General features: G+C 59.4%; 2 protein-coding genes across 2 annotated transcripts in view; one reads left to right on the top strand and one right to left on the bottom strand.

Moving 5' to 3' along the window:
* MACROD1 (mono-ADP ribosylhydrolase 1) overlaps nucleotides 1-24,581 on the top strand; it is a 143,314-nt gene that overhangs the window by 32,453 nt on the left and 86,280 nt on the right.
* FLRT1 (fibronectin leucine rich transmembrane protein 1) lies at nucleotides 9,565-11,725 on the bottom strand. Its single transcript, XM_032594905.1, has one exon. It carries the CDS (start codon nucleotides 11,681-11,683, stop codon nucleotides 9,659-9,661), a length of 2,025 nt encoding a protein of 674 aa, XP_032450796.1. The 5' UTR covers nucleotides 11,684-11,725; the 3' UTR covers nucleotides 9,565-9,658.

Raw genomic sequence — 24,581 nt, 5'->3', positions numbered from 1 at the left:
CCGTCTCAGGCCTCCTCTCTGGCTCCCTGAGTCCTCCTCATCCGAAGAAACACCTTCAGTGGAAACATGATTCCCCAGAGACCCTCCCCCCTGGTGGCCCCGGGCAAGGCCCCCATCTCCCCCGTGGGGGTTCCTCCCTCTTCCTCCGTGAGGCAGGAAGGATGCCCCAGTCCAACCGTAGCACACAGTAGGCCCTCCATATATATCTACTGACCGGCTGGCTGACTGTGCTCTCAGGTGCTCTGAGATCGCTCCGCAGCCCTGGAGAATGGGTGTCGGGTGAGAAAGAGCTGGGTGGCCCCTCTGCGCACCCACTATGCGCCGGCTCTGAGCCAGAGCTAGAGGACCGGACCCTGTCCTCTCCCAAAGGCCACACTGTGTGCTGCTCTTTGGAGTGTCCTCTCTTGGCTGGCTCCTGCCAAGATGGGAGGTGAGGGCTAAGAGAAGGTGAGGAGGGAGAGGGATGCCCGTGTCACCCCAGCCGCGCCACCCATCACCAAGGCACGTGGAGAAATACCTTCGCTTCCTTGGAATATGAAGGGAAAAACTCATTAACCCATATCCAGACACGCACTCAGATCTAAGGCAGAAGTAATGAGTTCTTATTTTATGTTAAATTTAGCAGAAACTGCCATTGTTCTCATGGAAAGGCATCTTTTTTTTTTTTCCTTTCTCCCCTCTTTGGGGTATGAGATATCACATAAGGCTTAGAGACTGGTGAACGTGGGGGTGCATCTAGGAGACCAGGGGGGTCTGGGTGGGTGGGCGGGGGGAAGAACCCAGCCCAGCATCCACCAGGTAGAGGAACAGCCCGTGTCTGCAGTGCCCGTGCGCGTCCAGTCTTACCTAGGGGCCCACGTGGGGTAATCCACAGCTCCCACAAATACATGTCCACGTGGAGACCCCCTCGGCGTCTGCCTTCAGCTGGAGGTCCACCTTCCCAGGACCAACGGGATGGGGGCGGAGGTCCCTCCTCCCCGCGGCAGAATCATTATCTTGATCCCGACGGTGCCCCAGGGAACTTAGCCCGGAGTCTCCGCTCTGTGCCAGGCCACCACTCCGTGCCGGTGGGACCCCCACAAAGCAGAGCTGAACCCCGGAGAGGAGAGGCCCGGGGAGGGGTGGGGGCTGTCGAGCCCACATGCGCCGCAGGCACCTGGCCCCTGGCGCGCCGGGCCCCAAGCCGAGTCAGCAGCCGAGATGACTGTAAAAGTTAAATCTTTCTATTTATTTCAAGAAAGGACAAGGAAAGTGGACTTGGACATTTTATATGAAAACAGACAAACAGAAAAAAGGACCAAATAGTTAATCACATTCATCTCAACATTGAAGTTGCAAGGCACCTACGAGAAGGAGGCCAGAGGGCGGTCCGCAGTGCACTTTGGTTTGTGTTGTTCTGTGGTGGGTGTCTGGGTGTCTCAGTTTTCCGAAAACCCCCCCGTCTGGGGGGGCGAGGTCGGGAGCGAGGCGGGCAGGCCCGGGTCTCGGGCGACAGCAGGCAGCCATGGACGTGGTCCCATCGCTCAGCCCCCCGAGACTGCTTTAGTCTTGAGAGAGAGAGAGGGAAAGGACAAGGAGCGGGCGGCCGGGTGGCCTCACAGGGCCCATCCTGCGGGTGAGGAAGGCCGGGGCTTCACGGGGAAGCGAGGGCGGCCGGGAAGGCAGAAGGGGCCATGGGCACCGGCTTTCCAGAGACCGGGCCGGCCCTCCCTGTGCCATCGTGCGGCCGGGAAAGCCTGCCTCCTGGAGCGCAGGGACCCACCCCCTCCTCCCTCCCTGGCCCTCTCCTCCTCTGACTGCTGGAACCGGGAGCCCCCTGGGCGAAGCGCCGGGTGGCTCCAGAAATCTTTACAATACCAAATGAGATACAGAGAACCTTTTAACATCGGGCAAGGGAACTGCTGTTGGTGGCTCTTAAAAAACATTCACTCTGCAGTGCCCACGCGTGGGGTTTTCTTTTCGTTTACTCTTCCCCTTTACCTCCTGGCTCACACCTGCCTGGTGACATTCATAATTAGCAGGCGGCCGCTCCAGCCAGCCGAACCGTGCGACCCTGCTACGCCTGTGGCGCGCCTGTGTTCACAACCCCGCAGCCTCCCCCACCCTTCCGCACCGTCTCTCCCCCTCTCAGATGACAGACCCTCCAGTGCTGGGCTATTTTGCCTCCTCCCCACGGCTCTCAGCACCTCTTTACGAGCCGGAAGGCACCAGGGCCCTCCATCCAGAGAATCCCCCCCGTGCTGCAGCCTGGCACTGGGCCCTGGACGCCAGGGTGGATTTCTCAGCTGGGCCGGGTTAAAAAAATAAAATAAAAAAAAAAAAAAACACCTAAGGCCAGCTTCGGGGTCCTCTGTCTGCCTCCTGGGTGCCCAGAACCTTTCGAAAACCGGGCCGTCCGGAGCTGGGTGGGACTCTACAAGCAGGGCCCCTGCACAGGGCAGGTGAAAGTGCCCCGGGCGGCCCGGCTCCAGGGAGACGAGCGTGTGGCGGCCCCGTGTCTGCTGCGGCTTTGACTGTTGGCTCCTGTCACATTGGTTTTTCTGTCTGCAGGAGAAAGCCAGGTTGGTTCCTCCAGATGGGTGGCTGGGCGCGCAGGGCTTCTGGATGGGAGCGGCAGACAAGGTGGGACGGCACCCAGTTCTCTGCCCTCCTCGTCACCCACCTGAGGCTCAGCTGGGAGACAGGAAACTGAGTCACTCCCGGCTGGCTGCTAGATCTCGCCAAATGGCGGGCTCTCCCCCTCAGGCTCACAGCTGGTGATCAGTGGGGCCAAGGGACCGCTCCTGAGAGGAAAAGCCGCTTAGAGGAGCCCCTCCCTGTGCTGGCTGCGGTGAGGCAGGGGCAGGATGGGAGGGAGGCCGTTGCCAACACATCCATCCGCCTGGGCCCTCTGACCTGAGCCCGAGGGGGTGGACAAGAAGGGAAGGGAGGATCAGAGAAGAGAAGACAGAGCACCCCTGTGTGCCAGGCGCTGTGCTGGGCCTCAGGGACCCGGCACAGAGGAGCACGGGGACGTGCACCCTGATGGCCATAAAACAGATTTAGGGGCGGTGGCAGTAAGGACCTTCCTGCAAAGACTCTCCAGACTCGGCCTTTTGGGTTTTCAGGTGGAGGGTGAGGACAGCGTGGGTAGGTGTGGGGAAGATGGGCCAGGGCACGGTGGTGGCCACAAGTGCCTTAGGGGCTAGCTTTGCTAGGACGTGGGGACCTGGTCAGCCCCCGCACAGGGAACCAGGTGCCCTCAAGCATGCCCAGACTGCCCTCCCAGCATAAGCCGGGCACTTTAGTAACAGAGTGCGAGGGGGCAGTGACAGTGGTCTCAAAAAGCCCAGGGCCTGCCGGGCTCTCCAGCGGGGAGCAGGGCAGGAGCTGCCCCCAGACTGAAGGTCTGCCGTCTTCAGGGGCGACATGGAGAAAAGCCTGGCTTTGCCCCTGCGGCATCGGGGGCCTTAGGCACACCTACCATCCCGCTTACAGTGAGAATGCGGGTCTGACCCCAGCAACAACAGAATTTCCAAAACCAGAGAGAAACAATATATTAAAAATGCAGAGGTGGGGGGAGTAAGGGGTTGGGGGGGGGGACTCAAGAGCCAAGGGAATCTTTTTGTGAGTGTTTCTAAAGAAGCAGGCGTGGATATTTCAGGCAACTACTTGGACCATTTCAAAAGAAATGGTAAACGCTTAAAAACACAGAGTGAAAAATGCCCCAGGCAGCCGTCAACCTGGCCGGGATGGATGGATTGAGCCGGAAGTGCCGAGTGCTTTGAGTGGGAAAGAGAGCCCGTGGTGGGACAGCGGAGGGAGCTCAGCGGGGCAGGGGCCCTGGCACGGAGAGCAGGTTGGGGGGTGGGGGTGGGGGTGGGGGGGGCAGCCAGGGACCCGCCGCAGGGGGCGGGTCACCCTCCAACCTCCAGATCCAGACTCTGAGAAGGAGTGCTGGGGTATGCACTTCCTCTCCCGGTGCCTCTTGGATACTGAGGATGGGACCCTGGCAGCATCTCCGGTGGCCCCAGCAGTTCTTTGACGGGGCTGGGCCGCCTGACGGTGGGATGGCCCTGACCTGGGGTTTTTCAGGGGACACTGGTCGTTTTGAGCAACCCAGTCAACATCTCTTGATACCTTCCTTACGGGGTCCCGGGGTATGATAAAGTAAGGGGGGAAACCAGGACCTTCTAGTCAAAGAACCAGGCTTTTGGCCGAGGCAGGATAATAATCTGCCACATCCCCATCAAGTGCTTGAATGCTCCCAGGGACAGAGGGCTCACTATCGAACTCCTCTGCTGGCCCAGAGTTTCTCTTCCCTGACCTTCAGCGTTCCCTTTATGACTGGCCCCACTCTGCTTTCACCGCAGCACCGAATGAGTCACAGGCCTGCCCTGGGACAGAAAGGAGGCAGAAAAGCTCATGGCCCTAGAGTCTTAGCCTCTAAGGAACTAGCCTAACCACTTCACCTCGCTTTTCACCCCGAAGGCGGACAGAACCTGGAGGGCAGGGGCAGAGCCTCTGCTGGGAGCTGGGACTGCTTCTGAGTGACCTGTGTAGGTCAGACGTAACCCCCCCGGGCCCAGAGGCCCCCTGTACGAGGCACTGGAGGAAGGCAGAACTGCCTTCCCTGAGGGTAGTGCTTGAGCCCAGTCTCTGTCCAACGCAGCGCCGTTTCTGAGCACTCCGGCCTGCGTAGTGTCGGCCGCCGTGGACCCCCAGCTCCTCCTGGGGCTGTGCAGGGGCAGCCCCCGAGCCGGGCCGGAAAATCCCCGCTTTGCACAGTGCCACGGGGGGCAGGTTCATAAAATGCGAAAAAATCCCCCGTTCCCTTCACCTCCAAGGAGTTTAATCTCTTCTAATCAATTTAGCAGACTCGCTTGGTTGTAAACGGTAATGATTTGCATTTTTGAGCCTTTTTATCCCTCCTTAAGAAAAAAGATGCCTCCTCTGTCTGCATTCTGGAAGGCCTGTGCAGGGCTGTGAATTGCTCGTTAGCACTCACTCTGGCGCCAGTCCAGCTCGGGGCCTCCGCCCATCACCTGCACTGATCTGAGTGCAGGGAGGGGACATGGACGCCTGGGACGGCCACAGCTGAGCCTGGCTGTGTTCCTGGCCCCGAGAGCAAGGTCTGGTCCTTGGGGACACAGGCCGCTGTGCACCCTGAGGCCCCTCCTTCCAGCAAACGCCCCAGCTCTCTCCTGGTTGCCTTCCCAGCTCCGTTGCTCCCTGTCTGCCGCATCCAATTTTCCTTGTTGTATTTTTCATAAGCGTGAGGCTCAGAAGCCCCGTCCTTCTCCCTGGCGTGTTCCACAGGAAGCAGATTTCTAGAGTGGAGTGGGTTGGCTTTGGGACTTGAGCTGCCATTGGTAGTGGTGGTGGTGGTGGGGGGGGTGTCCTCTCTTCCTTCCTGGGCTCCAAGTAGGTGAAGGAGGGAGGCTCAGGTGCATCCTGGGCAGGCTGCCCAGCCCTTCTCAGATGCCGCAGGGATCCTCACCTGACTCATCCCTCCTGCTCTGGGCCTCCGTCACCTGCACTGGACCAACGAGAACCTTCCAGAATCAGTGGAAGGGAGGAGCCCTTACTTGGCCTGTGGAACACCCGGCTTTTTTGGGTGTAGCCAGACTCCTGCCTCAGCCCACCCTCTACTTTGCGGAAGGGGAAACCGAGGCTGTGGATTTACAAAGCACGCTTTCCCTCCACCTCTCTGGAAACCCTTCCTGACTCACTTTCTGCTCCTGGTGGATCTCCCTAGATCCCTAAGAGGGAGGGAGAAGAGGCACAAGGCAGGCATGGGCTCTGGGCTCTGGGGGGGGAAGCCTGCCCCGCCCCCCCACCCCCCCACCCCCAGCCACTGCATCCTGCCGGCTGTTGTCACCTCCCCTGCCAGTTTGTCACTCATAGCCAGAAGGGACCAATGCCCCAGCTCCTGCCCCCAAACCTGGCATCCCAGCCCTGGATGGGGGAGGCCCTCTAGTCAGCCACACGGCCGCCATGTTACCGTGGAGGCAGCCCAGGAAGCCAGCCCAGGAAGCCGGAGCCAATTTAGAGAAGATGGAGGTTTCCTCGGGGAGGCCACAGGAAAAGGGAAGGAGAAAAGGGAAGAAAAGAAGCTTTTGATGCACATCATGTCTGCGGAATTGAGTATGACTAATTAATAGATTTTATTCTTAGTAATCTCTTAAGCATTCCATACGTTGGGCCCCACGCCTGAGCTGAGCTTACAAGAGGCCTCATTCGCAAAATGCAAATTACTCGCCTGGCCCTGCCTTCCCTCCTTCCTTGCCTTTTCTTTCCCTTTTTCTTTTCTTCTTCTTCTTCTTCTTCTTCTTCTTCTTCTTCTTCTTCTTCTTCTTCTTCTTCTTCTTCTTCTTTTTTTAGGGGAAATTTAAAGGAAAATTGCCATGTAATAGAAAAGAGATTCTAATCACTATGTCTAATTACCACGAAGGGTAAACCACTTAACCAAAGAAGTGTCGTGGGCTCTTTTTTTTTTTTTTTTTAAACTTAAAACCTGCTATAAATGCCACAAAATGCGCTCATCAACGCTGAGGCCAAGGGTGTTCTGGCTAGTTCGAGGCTGCAAGGGTCAGGGCGGCCGCCCACAGAGGGGAGATTCTAGACAGAATCTGCCCTGGCTCCTGAATCCTCACGCGCTGCTGGGGTGCGGGGGGGGGGGGGGGGGCGGGCACCCCTGCAGCATCTCTCGTTGTGTTATGAGGACACTCAGACGAGCTGGACCAGGAGGGGACATGGTTTCAGAGTGGATGTGGCTTCAGGCCCCCTCCTTGGCTCGAGGGGCCGGGAGAAGGCAGAATTTTGGGAGCTTCGCTCAGAAAGGACTCTGGAAGGATGTCTGATGTTGAGGTGGGATGCGTGAGAGCGGGCCCCAGGGCCTGGCCGGCGGGTGTCCACTATCCTCAGGGGGACGCCTGCAGCAAGCCCATGGGAAGCCCCCACCTGAGCCCCCAGAGCAGGAGACCCGAGTGTCCTCAGGCCCAGGTGGCTCTGGCCTGCTTTGTGCTGTGGGGGAGGGAAGTTTACCGCCCAGGCCTGGCCTTGGAGGCCCGCAGGCCTTTCCGGCCCTTGCTCTACAGGGCCACCTGCCGTTCCCCAAATGCCTTCCTACCCTCTAAGAGGATGGATGATTTGACCTCTCCCCGGTGTGGTACAAGGAGAAAGGAGGACCCGGAGTAAGATTGGGGGACCAAGCATGGCCGCAGTAGGGACTTGGAGGGGGGCCGTGGGGAGGCCGAGGACTGGGACTCCGGGAGAAGGTATGGGTGGTGCCTTGAGGGAGGGGACCTCATTTCTGAAACAGCAGGGACCTCGGGCTTCGGTCCCTTCCCCCCGCCCCTGCTTCCTGAGCCAATGCCCCACATCCTCACCTACCCTCCGCTCCTCCCCAGGCTGCCGGAAAGGGCCTGAGTCGGGGGCGCTGCAGGTCAAAGGGAGGGTGACCTTCACAGAGACATGAAATTAAGGCTTGGAAAAATCTCTCTCCTGATCTCATTGTATGAGAAAATGATTCAAGTGGGGAAGGGCGGGCTGGGGGGGTGAGGGGGTGGGAGGCTTAGTTTAGAGCGAGCTGTCCATGCCCTCCGCCTCTCCCTGGGCCTGGGGAGCTGGCGTTCCCCGTCAGGTGAGACCTGCTCTCCTCCACCCCGCTCAGGCGGCTGTTGTGTCCACTTCTTTCAACCCCTGCCTCTTCACCGAAGGGGCCAGTCACATGTTGTCACGAGCGGCGAGTGGCCGGCCCCCGGGCCCGTCCTGGCGGCCCTGTGTTCAGCTTCCTGTCCCCGCCTTTGGCTTTTTGTCAAAGCAGTCGAGGCCTTTTGAAAACGCCACCACCAGGAGCTGGACACCTTCTCATCCTCCCTGCCCTCGGACCAGTGCCTCTCCTTTGACATCGCTCCTCCGCGGCAGAGCACAAGCGGCCCGTCGTTGACAGGTGGTGACCCAAGCTCCCTGGGTGCCGGGGCGCGGGAGGCGGCAGAAGGCCGGGCACCGCCCCGCCCTTCTTTCCAGATCTGCTGCCATTATTTCATTATGGTTTTAATCTCACGGCTCACCAAATCGCAATGCCAGTTGATAAATGGTGGCGACACGGGTTCCAGAGGGAGGAAATAAAACCTGAATTCTTCCGAGGGCCCCAGATCCGTACCCTTCCGTTGCTGGCCTTTCTGGAGCTCTGGTCTTCCCCTCTCCGGAGCAGGGTGCCAGGGGTGGGTGCGGCTGAGTGTTCTGCGTTCGGCGGGGGTGGGGTGGGGGGGGTTGCTGTCTCCCAGGGCTCTTCTGAGAATTTTCGTGTCTTTTTCTGGGCTTTGTGTGAGCAGCCATGGAAACCATTAGGTCTAATCAGCTGATAAAAAAAAAAAAAAAAAAGAAAAAGAAAAAGTCCCTGCACCAATTACCTGTCCCGGGAGGAAGCATACAGCACAGAGGAAACACAGAAAGTCGCTGTTGAGGTGACTGTATCTGTGTGTTGGGGGGGCGGCGGGGAGAGAGAGAGAGACAGAGAGAGAGAGAGAGAGACAAGGACACTGGCAGTCAGAGAAAGCGTTTCTCTGTATCAGAAAGGAGTGCGGCCCAGCTCTGGCCAACCTGAGATAGGGTCGCACCGAGACCACCCCTTCCCTAGGGTCTCCTGAGCCACCCGACCAGGACAGATACACCTCCGCCTTTAGGAACAGCATTGTCTGCCCCCCCCCCCCCAAGACACTTTGTCTACTTACTCAATGATTTCTAGGAGAAAACAACATTTTCGTGACTCTATTGTCTCAGGAAAATCGTACGAACTGACCCAAGAAGTAGTTAAGGACCGTATATGTGGCTCTATCTACCCATCTGTATTTAGAGACACGACATAGAGATAGCCAGGTAGATAGGTGCACCTCCAAGTGGCTGGGAAACCCACCGCTCCCGTGGGGCTTCCACGGAGTATGGTGCACGGAACTGAAGAGGGTTGCGGCATAGGAACAAGAAAGTTTGCTTTTTAATCGACCACACCATCGTTCAAAGAATGCAGCGAAAGACGTGCTCTTTCTTGCAAAGGTTTGGTACGGGAAATGGTACGGAAAGAACCAGGGAAGGGGTTTCCAGACAATATCTCCATAGCGAAGGATCTCTTCTTCCCCCTCTCCTTTGTGAGGAGCCTGAAAACTTTCCATCACATTGTCACCAACAAGCAGCCGGCAGCGGGAGCCGCATGGGGGCCTCGCGTGTTGGCTGTTCTCTCTGACGGCTCTTTTGTGACGGCCCTGAACAGAGCGTGAGGCATACACAGACGCTGTACAGGTAGTATCTTTCCAGTTCAGGAAAAAATAAAAAATAAAAAATAAAAAAAAAAAAACCCTGACCCAACCCTGCCTGCCATATTATTTTTAGTCTTTCCCTCCCCAGCTGGCATAATTTGGTATAAATTATGTCTTCACCAATGTCAAATCCCCCTCCTACCTTCTATTCTTTAGAAAAAAAAAAAAATTTTTTTTTTTTCTTTCACTGTCGCGTTCTATAAAATCGTCAACCCTTCCCAAACTTTGCTTTCTGCCGGGCAAGTCGTCGTGGAATTTCTCTTCCTTGCTCTATGGGATGGCAGCAGGCTGGGGCAAAGCCACGTCGTCGCCAGGCCGGGAGGAGGCGGGAGCTGGGGCGGAGGCGGCCCGGGTGGCTGGCATCATGTGTAGGTGTAGTCTATGTCGGGGATGCCACCGTCCCGGTAGCCCCGCGTGGTGCCGTAGCCGATGGTGTGCGTGCCCTTGCAGAGGCTGCTGCCGTTGGAGGGGAAGATGGTGTGGACCACGTACTCCTCTTTGGCGCGGTAAGGGTTGATGGGCAACATCTGCAGTCCGGGGCCTCGGATTTCCAGGATCGAGTTGTCCTTCTTGGTCCCTGACTCCATATAGTCATCCTTTTTCCGGCTGCCCCGATTGTAGGCCCGATCTCGGGTCAGCAGCTCTCCGGCCCGGTGCACGTACCAGCAGATGGCCCCCAGGACCAGGAAGAGGAAGACGAGGGCCACGGCCCCACCGATGATGCCCGCCAGGGGCAGGCCTGCCATGGGGTCTGCGTTCTGCTCCTGGTTAAGCGTGGTGGTGGGGCCGTAGCTGTCGGCCGTCTCCGCCTTGGCGCACACGGGCGTCTCGTCAGCCACGTAGGTGTTGCCGGTCTCCATGGTGACCATGCAGATGATATAGGTGGACTTGGGCTCCAAAGCCGTGAGCAGGTACTCTGTCTTGTCCCCCTGCACCAGCGTCTCCGTGATGGAGCCCACGGCCGGGCTGTGGCCCAGGCGCAGCCAGCTGAGCCGGAAAGAGGAGGCGGGGAGCGTGGCCTTCCACGTGATTCGGATGGAGTCCGCCGTCAGGGGCTTCACGTGGATGACCAGGGTCTTGGCGCCATCGCCCGTGGCCATGGGGTAGTCGAGGCTGGAGTCGGGGAGGCGCAGCCCTGGCCTCTTGGCCTTGAGGGTGAAGAGCGAGCCCTGGGGTGTGGTGGCAGAGGCGTGGTCGCCGGCCGTGGTCTTGGCCGCGGCGTTGGCCGCACCGCCCTGCGCCCCCGTCTCGAAGCACTCGTCCATCTCGCTGGTGATGTCCTTGATGGCCATGCCCCGGACCTTCTCGGGGCCCTGGCACATGAGGCCGCGCACGTTGACCACGGCCGCCCGCGCCTTCACCCAGTCCCGCAGCCACATGAGGTTGCAGCCGCAGAACCAGGGGTTGTTCCGGAGTAGCAGCTGGGCCAGGCTCTCCAGGTCGTCGAACAGGCCCCGGGGCAGCGTGGTGAGGTTGTTGTTGGACAGGTCCAGGCGCTCCAGCTCGCGCATCTTGGCCAGCGTGTTGTAGGGGATGTGGCTGATGGCGTTGTCCTGCAGGTAGAGCTTCCGCAGGTGGGCGCTGGGCAGGTTGAGCGGGGGCGCGGCCAGGGAGTTGCGCACCAGCGAGAGCTCGGTGAGGTTCTGCAGGCGGCTGAAGGTGTCGTCGGCGATGCGCTGGTTGGCCAGCAGGTTGCCATCGAGCACCAGGCGCCGCAGGCTGTTGAGGCCCTTGAAGGCGTGCAGCGGGATGGTGGAGATGCGGTTGTCGTCCAGCCGCAGCTCCTCCAGCGTGCGGGGCAGCCCCGAGGGGATGCTGCTCAGGTGGTTCCGGCTCAGGAACAGCAGCTTGAGCTGCTTGCTGTCGGCAAAGGCGTCCTCTTCGATGCTGACGGTGGACACGGAGTTGTCGTCCAGGTGCAGCTTCTCCAGCAGCGGGATGCGGGCCAGCGAGTCCCTGGCGATGGCGCGCACGTTGTTGTCCTGCAGGTGGAGCTCCCGCAGGGAGCGGGGCAGGTTGACGGGGAACTCGTCCAGGTCGTTCTCGTACAGGTAGATGACCTGCACGTTGACCTTGGTCTTGAGGTCCTGGGGGATGCCGGCGTTGTTGATCTGGTTGTTCTGCAGGTAGAGGGTGGTGGCGTCGTCGGGGATGTCGGCGGGGATGGAGGTGAGTCCCCGGTCGTTGCAGTAGATGAAGCCGTTGTCGCAGCGGCACACCGAGGGGCAGGTGGTGCTGTCGATGACCTCCGTCAGGAAGGCGATGAGCCCGTAGCAGAGGAAGAGCCAGTCCCGCAGGTCCATGGTGGCCGTGGTCATCACGACGGTGGCTGTGACGGTGGCAGCAGGGGTGGCGGCGGCGGTGGCGGTGGGGTGTGCCACCACCATGGTGGACGGCTGGGGGAGCCGGGCCCCGCCCGATCTGGAGCCTCAACACCTGCAATGAGCACAAGACACGTGCGGTGAGAGCCAGTCACGGCGCCCACCCGCCGGCCGCCAGGGGGTCACCGCGGGGCAGAGGTCAAGCCTGGAGGTGCACGCCCCGCGGCCCTTTGTGTGCCAACGTTACGTCCCAGGTGATCCCTCGGGCTGAGGTCAGACTCTAACGACGTCTGGCCCACGTCAAATCTCATCAGGAGCAAAGATGTCTGTGAATCGGGCGGCCACGGTCTCGGGCCTCCCGGACGGTGATTTCGAGCCGCGGGTGAGGTTAATTTAGTGAGAGCCACGCCGCAGTTTCTGATTCTTCTTTCAAGACTTCACACTAAGCCAGTCTTTATGGCTAATGGTGAAAGTGGCTGGTCAATGTTGATGGGATGGATTTAAGGCGTGTTTTATGGATTCAGAGCCGCTATTTCTCACTGGAACGGAAACTCGCATCCCTATCTGGCTCGTACCCAGGGTCTGAAGGAGAAGCTTGTTTCCATGAGGCCTGTGAGCCTCAGAGGGGGCGGGGGGGGGGGGTCAGTAGAACCTGCAAAAAAAGAAGCTGCCAGCATTAGCCACTGGTGAGCAGTGGAGAGCAAGGAGCTTCATTGTCTGGTGTTAAAACAACATGTCCTGTTTGTCACTCATGCATTTTATAGACAGAACAATGAGGTGTCAACGGAATCACTTTCTTGTGTATTTACAGAAAACTCCTTTATCAGACGTGCCCTCCCTAGCTCTGCATTCTGTGTTGTGCGGGAAATTATTCCACACCCTTCCCAAATCATGCAACTTTCATTTGTATGTATATATACATATATACATATATATATGTCTGTATATATATATACCTGTTCCGTAAATATATATATACCTGCTCCATAAATATATATATACCTGTTCCATAAATATATATAATATATATATATACCTGTTCCATATGTGTGTATATATATGTATGTATCTATTTTCTTGCATTTAAAGAAATGACACAAATAAAAAGAGGGAGGGGTCCATGCTGAAGCAACCGGCTGCAAGGTGTAATTTCGGTTTTCACAAATGGAAAAATTGCCGCATAGATTTTTCTCATATTATTTTACTGTTCATAGTAAAAAATCAATTAAGGAGAAATCATCCTTCACCCTCAGCCGGGAAGGTGTCTTCGTGCAGCCGGCAAAGGTCTGCCGCGTGCCTCTAGGTGCACGAAGGCTTTTCCACGGCGGGACCCGATCAACTGCCTCTCGGACCGTGAGCTGCGGCCCCAGCCCGAAGCCGGCCCAGCCTGGTGTCCGGAGCAGAGTGAGGACCCTGCTTGCCGAATGAGTCAGTGGGGAACCTCTCTCGTGCGCGGGGGACTGAACATCTCCATTTCTCAGCCACATCAAACCTCTCTCTTGTCCGTCCCTCTCAATGCCCGGGACGACCGCTCCGATCCGTCTAGCAAAGCCATCTTCACCCTTCAGGACCATGCTCAAATGTCCCCTCCCCTGCTAGGCCTTCCTAGCAGACAGAGCCTCCCTCTGCTCCATCCATGTGTCCACCCATCCACCCACTCGTCCATCCAGCCATCCAGCAGATCTTTAGGGAGCCCCCACCATGGGCCAGCCCGCGTTCCAGCCACTTGGGATTCCATTCTGGCGGGACTGTGGCTCCCAGTATAGTGTAGACCTCTCCTAGAGCTTTATGAATGTTTAAGTCACTTCACCTTCCCAGCAAACCTGAGGTCAATGCTCTTCTGAGTCCCACTGGACGGAAGAGAAGACTCAAGCTCACAGATGTTAGCACACCCAAGACCACTTGAGAAGTGGTCAGGGGGCGCCCAGGCCAGAACCCAGGCCGCTGGGTTCGTGGTGCTTCATCTCGTGCCCATCTCTGTGGGCCGCAGGTTGTACCGTTGGGGGATTAGTGCTTTAACGTCCCCTACTAAATTTCAGGTGCTCAAGGGCAGGGACCGTGGGCTGTGTAGGCCTGGTGTGGCTTGGCATCGGTGATCACCGAGGTGCCGAGCAAGGCAGGAATGCCTCCACTCACCCCTACACACTCGTGCCCCTCATCTGCATTTATAGGGGCCTTTGGGCAGATCATCTCGGCAGCTCCGAGGCCCTCGGGAGCAAGCTCAGGCTTTGTCCATGGTTAGCGCACTAAGCCTCCTCGGGCCCTGTTAGCCGCAGGAAGTTTCGTCCATGAGGTGGACCCGAGGCAGGTCAAGGGCCAGCAGAGGGCAGCTGGCTAGAAGCAAGTGAGGGCAAGGGGGAAGGGTGCATGGGGTCTGTGCGTGGGGCCAGAGGGACCCCGTGGAAAGCCCGGACAAAGCGGGGGAATGATGAGACCCTGTCCAACACTCTGGGCTCCTGAAGTCAGCGTAAGCCCCCTTCTACAAGCACCTGCTGGCCCCAGGGGCTGAGGACACTTGCCTGCTTATTCCTGCCTGTTTCCTTGAAGCACGTTTCCCAGCCCAGGCTATGGGTCCTGAGCCCACGCCCAGCCCCGCCCCTTGGGACTTAGAGGCGGTCTCTGCTTCCTGCGCTGGAGCTTGCACTTGGGGGATTTCTCGATCGTCTTTGTTTCCCTGGCTCGGCTGCCCTGGCCCACTCCCCTCTCTTATCCCCCTCCAGAGCCCTGCACCGTGCTGCCCAGCCCTCCTGCCCTCAGTGTCAGCGAGAGGCATCCTGTAAAATCCAGCTGGAGTGTGGGCATCCCACACTGCCTGGCCCTTGTCCGACCAGATTCCCTCACCTCTCATTACATCCAGGATTGAGAAGGGCACCGGCCCAAACTACACAAGAGGACAGGCTCGAAACAGAGCTGCTGCATAGACCTGGACGTGCTGGCCTTCAGAGGACAGGGATAAACCCAGGCACGGGGGGGGGGGGGGGGGCGCGCGGGGGTGTACCAACCAGCCAGGTCTCACCCATCCCCCGTCACAGATGCGTGTCTGTATCTATGCCAGCCTGTCACATACACATGAAGGTTATGGAGCCTGGGTATCCTGTCTCAAGATGCTTAGGAGCAAAGAGGCAGGGCTAGAGCAGGTGCTGGGGACAGGAAGGCTCAGGCCTACTCAAAGGCCACCTTGCCTTGGTCTCAGAGGTCACGTCTGAATCCTTCTGTCCCGGGCCCCAGCATCTGGCCGGAGGATACACACCTTCTCTGATCTGTCAGCTGCCGAGTCCTGGCATATGGGATGTGGGTGGCTCCTGGGCTTGGCCATTTTGGGGCAGTGCCCTGAGCAAGGGGCGGACTTGTTAAGGCCAAAGCCAAGGCCAGCCACCACATTCTCTGGCACAGACATCAGTTTCCGGTGCCTGCTCAGCTCATGGCCACAGCCCTCAGCTTCCAGAGGCCCTGGCATCATAATAGAGTCTAAATTGCACCTTTCAGAGATGCCTGATGGATAACCAAGAAGCATTTGGGAGGCAGGAACCCAAGGCCTTTCCCTTCCCCTGTCTGCGGGCCTCATCCATCTTGGCTCAAGCCTCCCCTCGCCGCCCCTTCCCCAAGGCTGCAAAGCAGGGCAGGGCCTGGGGGGTGGGGAGGAAGAGGCATGCCTTGCTGGAGGAGCCTTTAATTGCCTGGGTGCCAGGTGGCCTTTTTATTCCTTTGTTGTGTGTTTGATGGTTTATGTGGCCATCAAATTAAACCCGGTAAATTGCCCGTCTTTTACGGGGTCACTTGTGCGGATTCCGCAGACTTCAGCACGATGTGAGTTACGACTTACCAGCTCCGTGACTGACAGCAGGATCCTTCCCTGGGAAGGGAGCAGGGAGGTGGCTCAGACTGGAGGTATATAGACTCCCAGTAGCCAAGGGGGGACCTGGAACATCATTCTTGGCATTCTCCATCAGTCACTAGCTCCTGCCGTCTTGCACGGCGGAGGAACCTGGGTTCGAGTCCTGCCTCTGCCACTATGGGATCTTACGCAAGTTGCTTGGCCTCTCTGAGCTTCAATTTCCTCATCTATAAACGCGATCATAGTAGTTCTCCTGTAAGGGGAACTTACTATTGAGGGCTCAATGAGAAAATACGTGCACAGTTACCCTCGTAAACCTGTACATACCCGACGCATGAGGTATAAAAGCTGCCTCGATTCTCTGACTGCCCCCAGGCACGCCTGCCTAGGCTCTGCTTATCTCTTTCCTCTGCTCTCCAGGGACCCCTTCTTCACCCCACTGCCTCTGTCGTGCCTCCAGGGTAGACTGGGAGCCTGTAGCCCAAGCTGCCTCCTGATAGGGACCCCTTGTCAATCGCTGTGACGCCGGGTCCCCTCTACCTCAAACTGTGCATCCACAGCCCCACGCCTCGAGCTACAGCCTGGGCCACACAGAGCTGGCCCAGCAACACCACGACCCTCCTGGGTTACCCCAGGCTGCTCTAGCCTCTCTCTCATGGGGAGCTGTCCAGGCGCCGGGAAGGGATGTGAGTAATCGGTGGGGCTCATCGCTCAGCTCTCGCCTTGCTCCCCCTGGAACTCTGAGACGCAGCCCAGCCCCCGATTCCTGAAGGCCTTGACCTCCCTCATGCTCCCTCTGGGCCGTTGCTCCGTGCTGTTCCTGATCTTTGCACACCAACGCCCCCTCCCCCGCTCAAGCCTGGCTGAGCCAGCTTCTACTCCTCCCCAAGACTTCACCTTAGAGCCCCCTCCAGGAAGCTTTCCCCAGAAGCCTCTGCAAGGCTGACTCCACGCTGGCTTTGCTCACAACCACTTCACTGGTGGTTATTTTTCTGCCAGCTGAATGGAGGCACCTCCCTGTCGGGAACCCCTGGCTTGGTGTCTTCCCCAAGTCCCATCAAGCTGGGTTGCCAGAGGCCCAGGGACTCCTGGGGGGTCCAGTTGGGAGGGAGGGTTGGCGTGAGGGCGCCTGCGGGGGCAGCTGCAGGACACGAGGCCTAGCCAGGCCCCGGGCATGCTGGATAGGAGCTGGTATCTACCGCTGCAGGTCCTGGGGGGCACAGTTAGGTATGAGCATGTTTCTAGAAAGAGCTGGAGGTCCCGGGCAGGAGAGGGAAGGCAGGGCGGGCCTCCTCCTGCCCCCGGGCCCTGGCCTGCCTTCCTGTTCACCAGGGAAGGCAACTCGTCTGGGGACGTCCCGAGGCTGGGTGCCCCGAAGGGCCAGGCACAGTCTCAGCCCCCACTTTAGGAATCAGAAAATTCCAGGTGGTGCCGACCCCAAGAAGGAGGCGTGGGAACCAGCATCAAGGAGGGGAACAACAGAGCTGGGTTCGAACCTGGCCTCACCAGCTCCCAATTGCATGAACTGCAGCGACGCCTCTCTGGGCCTCAGCTTCCTCCTCTGTAACATGCTGGCCGAGAGCCCCACTCTCCCCCGAAGATGACAAGACAGGGTGGCGCGGAGGGCCCAGCACAGGACGCGTGGTTTTAGAAGGAAGGGCTGCTCCATCCTGTCCCGGGAGGGGCCCCAAGGAGCTCCTGTGACCCACTCAGGGCAGCTGTCCGGCTGTCTTGGCCGAGCTTGGCCGGGGAGCCCCTCCCCCTCCGCTTTCCGGTCCTTCTCTTCAGCAATGAGCATTCATTGTGTTTTCCCTAAACCTTGCCAGGCCCTCGGGTCCTTACTGGAACAGCAGGGCCGGAGGCCGGAGCAAGATGTGGTGAGCAGACTAGGGACGGAAGCAGCTTCTCAGCCCAGAAGGGGAGAGACAGGGGACCCTGGCCCCAAAAGGAGCCAAGACTCCCCCCCCTTCCCCCCACCCAGGCAGGGAGCTTCACCAAGGCAGGATCACCTCCATACCTGTGGTGAGTCCTCAGCAAACCTTTGTTTAAGTTAACGAGGGGCCCCACACTTCCTGAGGCCCAGCTCACCTACAGGCAACACGGAAAGAGGAGGGCCATGGGGCAGGGGGCTGGCCTCTGCCTCCTGGAGCTCAGCGAGGCCTGGCAAGAGCTCCCCCCACCTCCAGGCTCCCCCCACCCCCACCCCTGTAAGGCAGATAGCCCAGGGGGCTCGCCTGGGCTCCATCCAGCTGCCCCACCTGCTGAGGGTGGCCTCAGGTCTCAGGCCTTCCTCCGTAAGACGGCACCATAAGTGATCCGCTTCCCTGGGTGTAAGCTACGGTTGTTTGCAAGCCTGAGCAGCCCTGAGCAGAGGGCCTGATGCAGCATTCCATTCGGAACAGGGGACCCTTCGCTGTTCTTAGCAGCAGGTAGCGCCCCCTGCAGGTATAGATGTGAAGTGTGGGCCAGAGGTGGAGGGGGGACCCTGAGACTTCTGGGTGAGCGGGCCTGTTCCAAGCCCTAGTTGAGGCCCAGGCCGGTCTGAGCCCACTGGAGGTACCTCCTTCGGGCAGGGGGCTGGCGGCCACGACCCTCAAGGCCCTCCCAGCCCAGGCCTGCACAACTCTGCTCCTGCTCTTATCCACGGGTGCCATTGAGAACTTGTAGTGGGAGGGGAGGGCGGGGGTAGGGGATTCTTTTAAACCCTAAAGTTAATTATTTTTCTAATTTCATGCCGCATGCATTATGCATCAGCTGTTACCACTGGCGGTAATTGCAGACAGGTATGCAAATCCACTAAAAATGTACCTCGAGTTCACCTCCCCGCGTGGGCCGTCTGGGCGGTGCCGGGCAGCGGGATGTCCTGAACTTCAGAGAATGCAAATCCCTTTAAAAAACAAGACTTTAAAATTGTGTCTTAGGAGGTTAATTATATTGATAACAGTGTTCGATATTAAACTATTCAGGGCCGGGAGGGAGTGGGGGGATGAAAGGAGACACGTGTAATTTTGTTTCTCTCTCTCTCTCCCCGCGTTATTTAATAAGATATTCCTGCACCTGATATTTCTGTCTGTCTGTGTGCGTTTTTAGTAAAGCTGCCGGGACTGAGGCTTAATTCCTTTGGGGAAGGAAAAAAGGAAAAAAGGAAAGGAAGGGGAGTTTCGGGAGGCCGAAGAGGGACGTGACGGCCTTTTTTGCCGGGGGGCCAGAAAGAAGGAAGAGAGAAGGCAGCAGCGGAGGGCTGGTGCCAGCCCCTGAGAATAGGTAGGGACCCCTGGGTTTGCAGGGTCAGCGTGGCTGGGCTTCTAAGCGGCCAGCAGGATCCTAGCAGCCAGGGGCGGAGGGAGAGACTGGGTATGGTGATGTTTATTGATACTAAAGCAGAGTCTGGGAGCCGGCTGGGGGTGGGGCCCCGTAGGAGCTGTGTGGCATCCCTTAGACGCGGGCCCTGCTCCTGGGCAGACCGTCCTGTGTATCGATCGTGAATTGATTATCCAGCCCTTCCCATTAGAATGGGAATTCCTATAACCCAGGGCATGTTCTGTCCTGTTCACCAGCCTAGTACAGAGCCTGGCACGGGAATGCTTGTAGACCTCTGTTGAACGCACGAGTGCAGGACGATGCCAAAAGGGAGGCCCCACAATCTGAAGCCTAGAAGCAGGCAGCGGGAGAGACGCGGGAGAGGCCGGCCCCCCTTCAGTCCCACCCTAGGAGGTGATAACGACTCAGGTGCCCTCAGCATGACAGCCCAGAGAGGAAAAAGGACTGACTTGTCTGAATCGTGCCACTCCCTGCTGGGGGAGGAGCTGGACACAAACCCGGGCCCTGGACTCGCCGTCCAGTGCCCTTCCCTTCCCAGGTGTCTTTCCTGCCCTCTCACCTGCCCAGGGGGAACCTCCCCAGCCCCAGAGAGAGAAACCTGAGGAAGACCCCTGTCTGCCCCCCTCCTCATCTCTTACGACCTGGTGCTGCCCAACCACAGATCTACCTCCAGGCCCCAGAGGCCAGCCTCGCCTTCTTAAGTTGGCCTCTCTCCTCCCACCCCACAGGTATGCGCAAGGGTGGACCCTACCCTCAGGACCCCGGAATCGGGGAGGTACAGGACTTTGGAAATTATCTGCCTTTCACAGAGGAGGAAAAACCAAGGCCCAGAGAGCGGAAGGGATTGGTCCAGGGCAGAGAGATAACCCCCAGCAGCCGCAGCCACTCCTCCCCCTGCCCTCCTCCTCCAGCCTTGGCTCTGAACTCTCAAACCCTTTCCCAGAAGATCGGCACAAGGAGGGTGATGGTGCACAGTGGCCAACACAGGGGCTCATGGGGGCGGCTTCCCCTACCAGCAGGTCTGTGGACCCTTCTAGCCCTAGGGGCTGGGACCCATTAGTGGCAGTAGCTGGCAAGGGGGAGCGCCTGCTGCATGCTGGATCCTTCATGACCTCCCCTCCCCTCCAGCTGGCCACAGCCCTGCAGAGACTGCGCCCCCAGCGCACAAAGGGGAGCACATTCAGGGAGCGGAAGGGATGTGCCCGAGGTCACACTGCTCACAACAGGAGGGATGGGGCGCCAACCCATATCGGCCCGGCCCCACAGCCCGGTTTGTTTCTCTTTGCCTTTCTGCCTTGGGATGGAAGGAAGTCACACAGCTCACCAGAAACAGAGCCCGGCGCTGAGCAGAGTCTCCATAAATATTTGGGGCACAGGCCTGGGGGAGCAGCGGTGGGTTCCAGGAATTGCCCCCAGCCCCTCCTAGGGGCTGGGAGTTGAATAGGGACAAATGACCGGGGAGTGGGGGACATGTGGTAGGGATGGGGGGAGGGAGGCCAGGTGGGCAGGGGCCGAGCTCGGGCTCCCAGCGATCGTGACGCCTTTCGGCCCGCTGCCGGGCTGGCGCGCCTTTATAATAAATAACAGCAAATAGCCGATCCGCAGGGCATCTTTCACGCCGGTGGCTAATAACACGGCTATTAATGCCCCCGCAGACGGCGTGCGCGTCGCGCCGCGCTGACGAATGTCCCGGGCCCTGGCGCAGTCATAAATCAGCCCCTCTCCTGGGGAAGCGTGCAGAGAAGTGTCATTTTCCATCTTGGTAATGAATTGGGGCTTCCCTGCCCTGCCCTGGGCGCCGCTCCTAGAAGTTGCCTGGGATTTGTGTTTGGGGAGGCACGAGCCCTCCCTCCTGGCCTCGGGGGAGCCTGGGGAGAGTAGGCCCTGCCCCCCGGGCAGGACCCAGCTCCCCACCTGACAAGCCCGGGAGGTTCCACAGCCTGAGTGAGGAGGAGGGGCCCTCTGGCCTGCTGTGTGATCTTGGGACACTTGCTGCCTCTCCCTGGGCCCTCAGCAAGCCACTCTCCCCCAAAGAGGGGCTAGACTGGAAGCCAGAGAGCAGTGATGCCCAAGGGCCAGTGGGTGCAGGGTCTTGGGTGGTGGCTTTGGGTCAACCCCACCCTCTGTCCCTCCGTCCAGGGCAGGGGCAGACCTGGATGGAAGGACTCCCTCCAGCTGGAGGGCAGCAGGTGCCATGGCCAGTAGCCTCGGTCACCAAAGGTCCTGCCTCCCCCCAAGGCCTCACTGCCGCCCCCTTTGGGCACAATTCAGAGGGGCTCAAAGTAAGACCTCCCCGCCCCCGCCCCTGCCCAGGCTGGAGCGTCCCCCTCACCGCAGTTTACGCCCGGAAGGGCCACGACCTTATACCCTGGGTCGGCTCACCCCGGGGTAGAACACAGGCCACTCACTGGGTGGCAAAAGACCCCTCCCCTGGCAAACTACCTGAATTGAATGTGTGAGGCGGGTGGGCTGGAGCTGCAGACTTGGGGGGCTCTGTGACGCCCCAGTGCAACCCAGCCGGGAAGCAGCAGGCCCCAGCCGTCTCGCGTGCTATGCCTTCTCTGGGCATGAGGAGTCACGGGGCCTTCCTGGGCCACCCAGAGCCCATCTGCGTGCGTCTTACCTCCTCAGCTGCAGCCCCGGAACCTGCTGGGTCTGGCTGGGGTCTCTGCCCTGGATGCTTCCGGTTGAGCTGGGCCCAGACACAGTCACATTCTGGCCCCGCGGCCCTGGCACCCAGGCACGGGCCACAGACTCGGGGTGTTGCGTGGAGCTGGGGGCGCCCCGGGGAGCAGGGAGGACACCCTGCTCGTGCTCAGACGTGGCTTCGGGTCTGGAGCGGCATCCTCTGTCCCCTAGGCTTCAGGCACCGCTGGCCTCTCCCCCCGGAGTGAGGGGCGTGCATGAGGGGTCTGCAGAGGCCCCCCCCCCTGCAGCCCCAGGACCCCCGTGTGCAGCCTGAGGGTGTTCTGGGCCCCTGCTCCCCAGGCATGCCCTACAGCCTGGCGTCCATCCCGCGGAGGTGGCCTCTCGCTGTCCTCTTTCAACTTTTGCCCTTTTGTCTGCTGGCCGCCACCTCCTCTGCAAAGCTTCAGCGTGGCTTTTACCCCCTTTTCTTCACCAAGTTTTTCTTCTTTCTTTTTTTTTTTTTTAATCCCTTTAAGTCACTCGGCAGAATGGGCCCCGGTGCAGAGAGCGTTCTTGCGTGACAGAGCTGAGAGGGAGCCACTCTCCAAAGGATCGGTATTCCTGCCACTCAGGCTGTGTCTCCGGGGGGGAAGGAGGGGGTCCATTACCCCGCTGAGGAGTTCAGATGTTCACCGCGGGGCTGAAGCTGCTGACATGCGCCGCTGAGCTGTCAGGCCCCACATGCCTCTCTCTGGAAAGATGTTCGGGTGGGTGGGGTGGGGGGGGTGGGCGGTGGACGCTCAGTCCTGCTTGGCTTCTCCTGTTCGTAGAGAAGGTTTTCTTGCTGGGGAGGCGGGGCGGGGGAGGGGCGCGTTCTTCCTGCTTCGTCCCCTGGTCTCGTCCGTCCAAAAGGGAGGCCTTCGCACCCACTCCCTGCCTCCTCACCTGCCAAGAAACAATACAAGCGATTAAGCCCAGGGAAATTAGGAGCCGCACAGGGACAGGCGGCCTGGGCTGCAGCCGCCTGTCCTCCCATCCCTCTGGAACCTGCTTTCCGGAGCACCACATTCCAGGGAGCCGGGAGGGGGCTGGGATGCTTCTTCCCCCATCTCCCTTCTCTTCCGCAATCCAGATAACAAACAGGGGGCCACGCAGAGCACCCTCCTCAAAGCTGCCCGGTTTCCTTTTCCTGGAGGGCGGAAGGACCGGAGAGAGAAACATGAAGTTCGGAGGGCTCCTGGCCATGGCGGGGGCTGCCTGCACGGTCCAGAGCTGGCTCCGCTTCCCCAGCACCTGCTCCTCTTGCTAAATGTCATTCAAAGGATCCAACTGGGCCACCGCGGTCTCGGCTTCCAGAAGCAGCACTGCCTTTCCTCCCCACCGCCGCCTCGGGAAGCGGGAGCATCGGGGAAGCTGGGAAGTTGGGTCTCAGAGTCCCTGGCCTTCCACTTCCTAGGCCGGGGTCAGGCCCCCATACCCCTAGTGCCCTCTGAGGCCATCCTCCCCTTTCCGCAGAGACCTGGGGGCAGGGCTGGCTGTTCCTCAGAACCCAAAACAAAACCCGAGCCCTCCGGATCGCCTCTCATTAGCGTGGCGCCCTGCAGCCCTGCGGTGCCCCGGTGTCCGTATTCCCCCTGCAGGAGCCCCTCTTTGGAAAAGGGCTTTTATTACACATCTGAGAGTGTTAGCTCTGGTTTGAAATCGGATCCAGATGGGCTCAGCTGCATCTGGGCGGTCTTCTTTGTCGGGCCCAAGGTGGCCGATTTGAGGAAGGCGTGTTGTCTGGGGCCGTTACAAATAAAAACAGGGATATTTAGGGCGCGTGTTTTAATAAGCCCAGAGCCCAGACTGGGGGCGGAAGGCACTGCCCACCGGACGCCCAGCCCGGCAGGGGCGCGTGTGGGACGAGGGGTGGGTGCTGTCCAGGTGGAGCGCAGGCCGAGGCTGACGGGGGAGCCTTGGGACAAGCCTCCCCGAGAGGAAGGAGGTTCAAGAACCAGCAAGCCCCGCAGATCCTGCATGGCCAGGCCCTGCTAAATACCTGGAGTACGAGCAGGCAGGCGGAGTGCGGCCCCTCCAAGGCTCAGGGCAGGGGTGGGGCGGGAGGGGAGACGAGGACAGCCCTTGCATGAGGGGTGACTGCCGGGCTACGGCACGGATCCTTCTTGCTGTTACACCCGCGCGATTGCATCCAGTTATAAATTGTAATTTCTCTACGAAAGGGAGAGATGGAAACAGTCCAATGAGGTCATCTGCCTCCCTGGCCGGGGCGAGGAAATTGTTTTGTACCGCTGGGGGTGGAGGCGGAGGCAGCTGGGCCTCCGTATTTAGAGAGGACGGGGGCAGTGTCCTCAGAGCCCAGAGGCTCTGGCCGGCCATGGCCGCCGATGCCCCACGACAGAGAGAAACCGCCCAAGTTCTGCTTTGGAAGTTATGGATCCAGGAGGGCAGCCTCATCCCACTGGCATCGGGCCCTTCTCACGGTCCTCGGGATAAAGGCAAGGGACCTAGGCAGCTTCTAGAGCCCCACAAGGCCCGGCCCTGCCGGGCCCATCAGCATCCCCCGGAATGCCCCGAGGCGGCTCCCTCCAGGCCCTTCCCCACACTGTCCCTACTCCTGCCAGAGTCCACCCAATGTCACCCCTCCCCTCCTGCGTCGGGCCACCCTCCCCCTCGGGGTGCAGGGCCACACACACCCATGGTGTCCTGAAAGGGAGGGACTACATCTGCCTCTCTGCGGCAGAGCCCCGTAGCTGCTGCCTAAACGCACCCCGGGAACTCCACTCTCCTTTCTCATTTAGAAAATCGGGGACGGCTGGGTGGCTCAGTCGGTTAAGCGGCCGGCTTCAGCTCAGGTCATGATCTCGCGGTCCGTGAGTTCGAGCCCCGCGTCGGGCTGTGTGCTGACAGCTCAGAGCCTGGAGCCTGTTTCAGATTCTGTGTCTCCCTCTCTCTGACCCTCCCCCGTTCATGCTCTGTCTCAAAAAAATAAATAAACGATTAAAAAAAAAAGTTAAAAAAAAAGAAAATCGGGGACGGAGCCAGGCTCTTGGCGGGTCCGATCAGCTTTACCTATGCTGGGTCAGCCTGGCCGGCGGTGCCTGGAGGTGTGAGCTCTTCCCACGTGTGGATGCATTACTAGCCACCTGAGCTCACTGAACCAAACAAGACCCGGGAATA

The sequence above is a fragment of the Lynx canadensis genome, chromosome D1 (assembly GCF_007474595.2).
Source record: "Lynx canadensis isolate LIC74 chromosome D1, mLynCan4.pri.v2, whole genome shotgun sequence".
NCBI classification, from domain to species: Eukaryota; Metazoa; Chordata; class Mammalia; order Carnivora; family Felidae; genus Lynx; species Lynx canadensis.
This window is presented reverse-complemented; position numbering and strand designations above follow the sequence as displayed.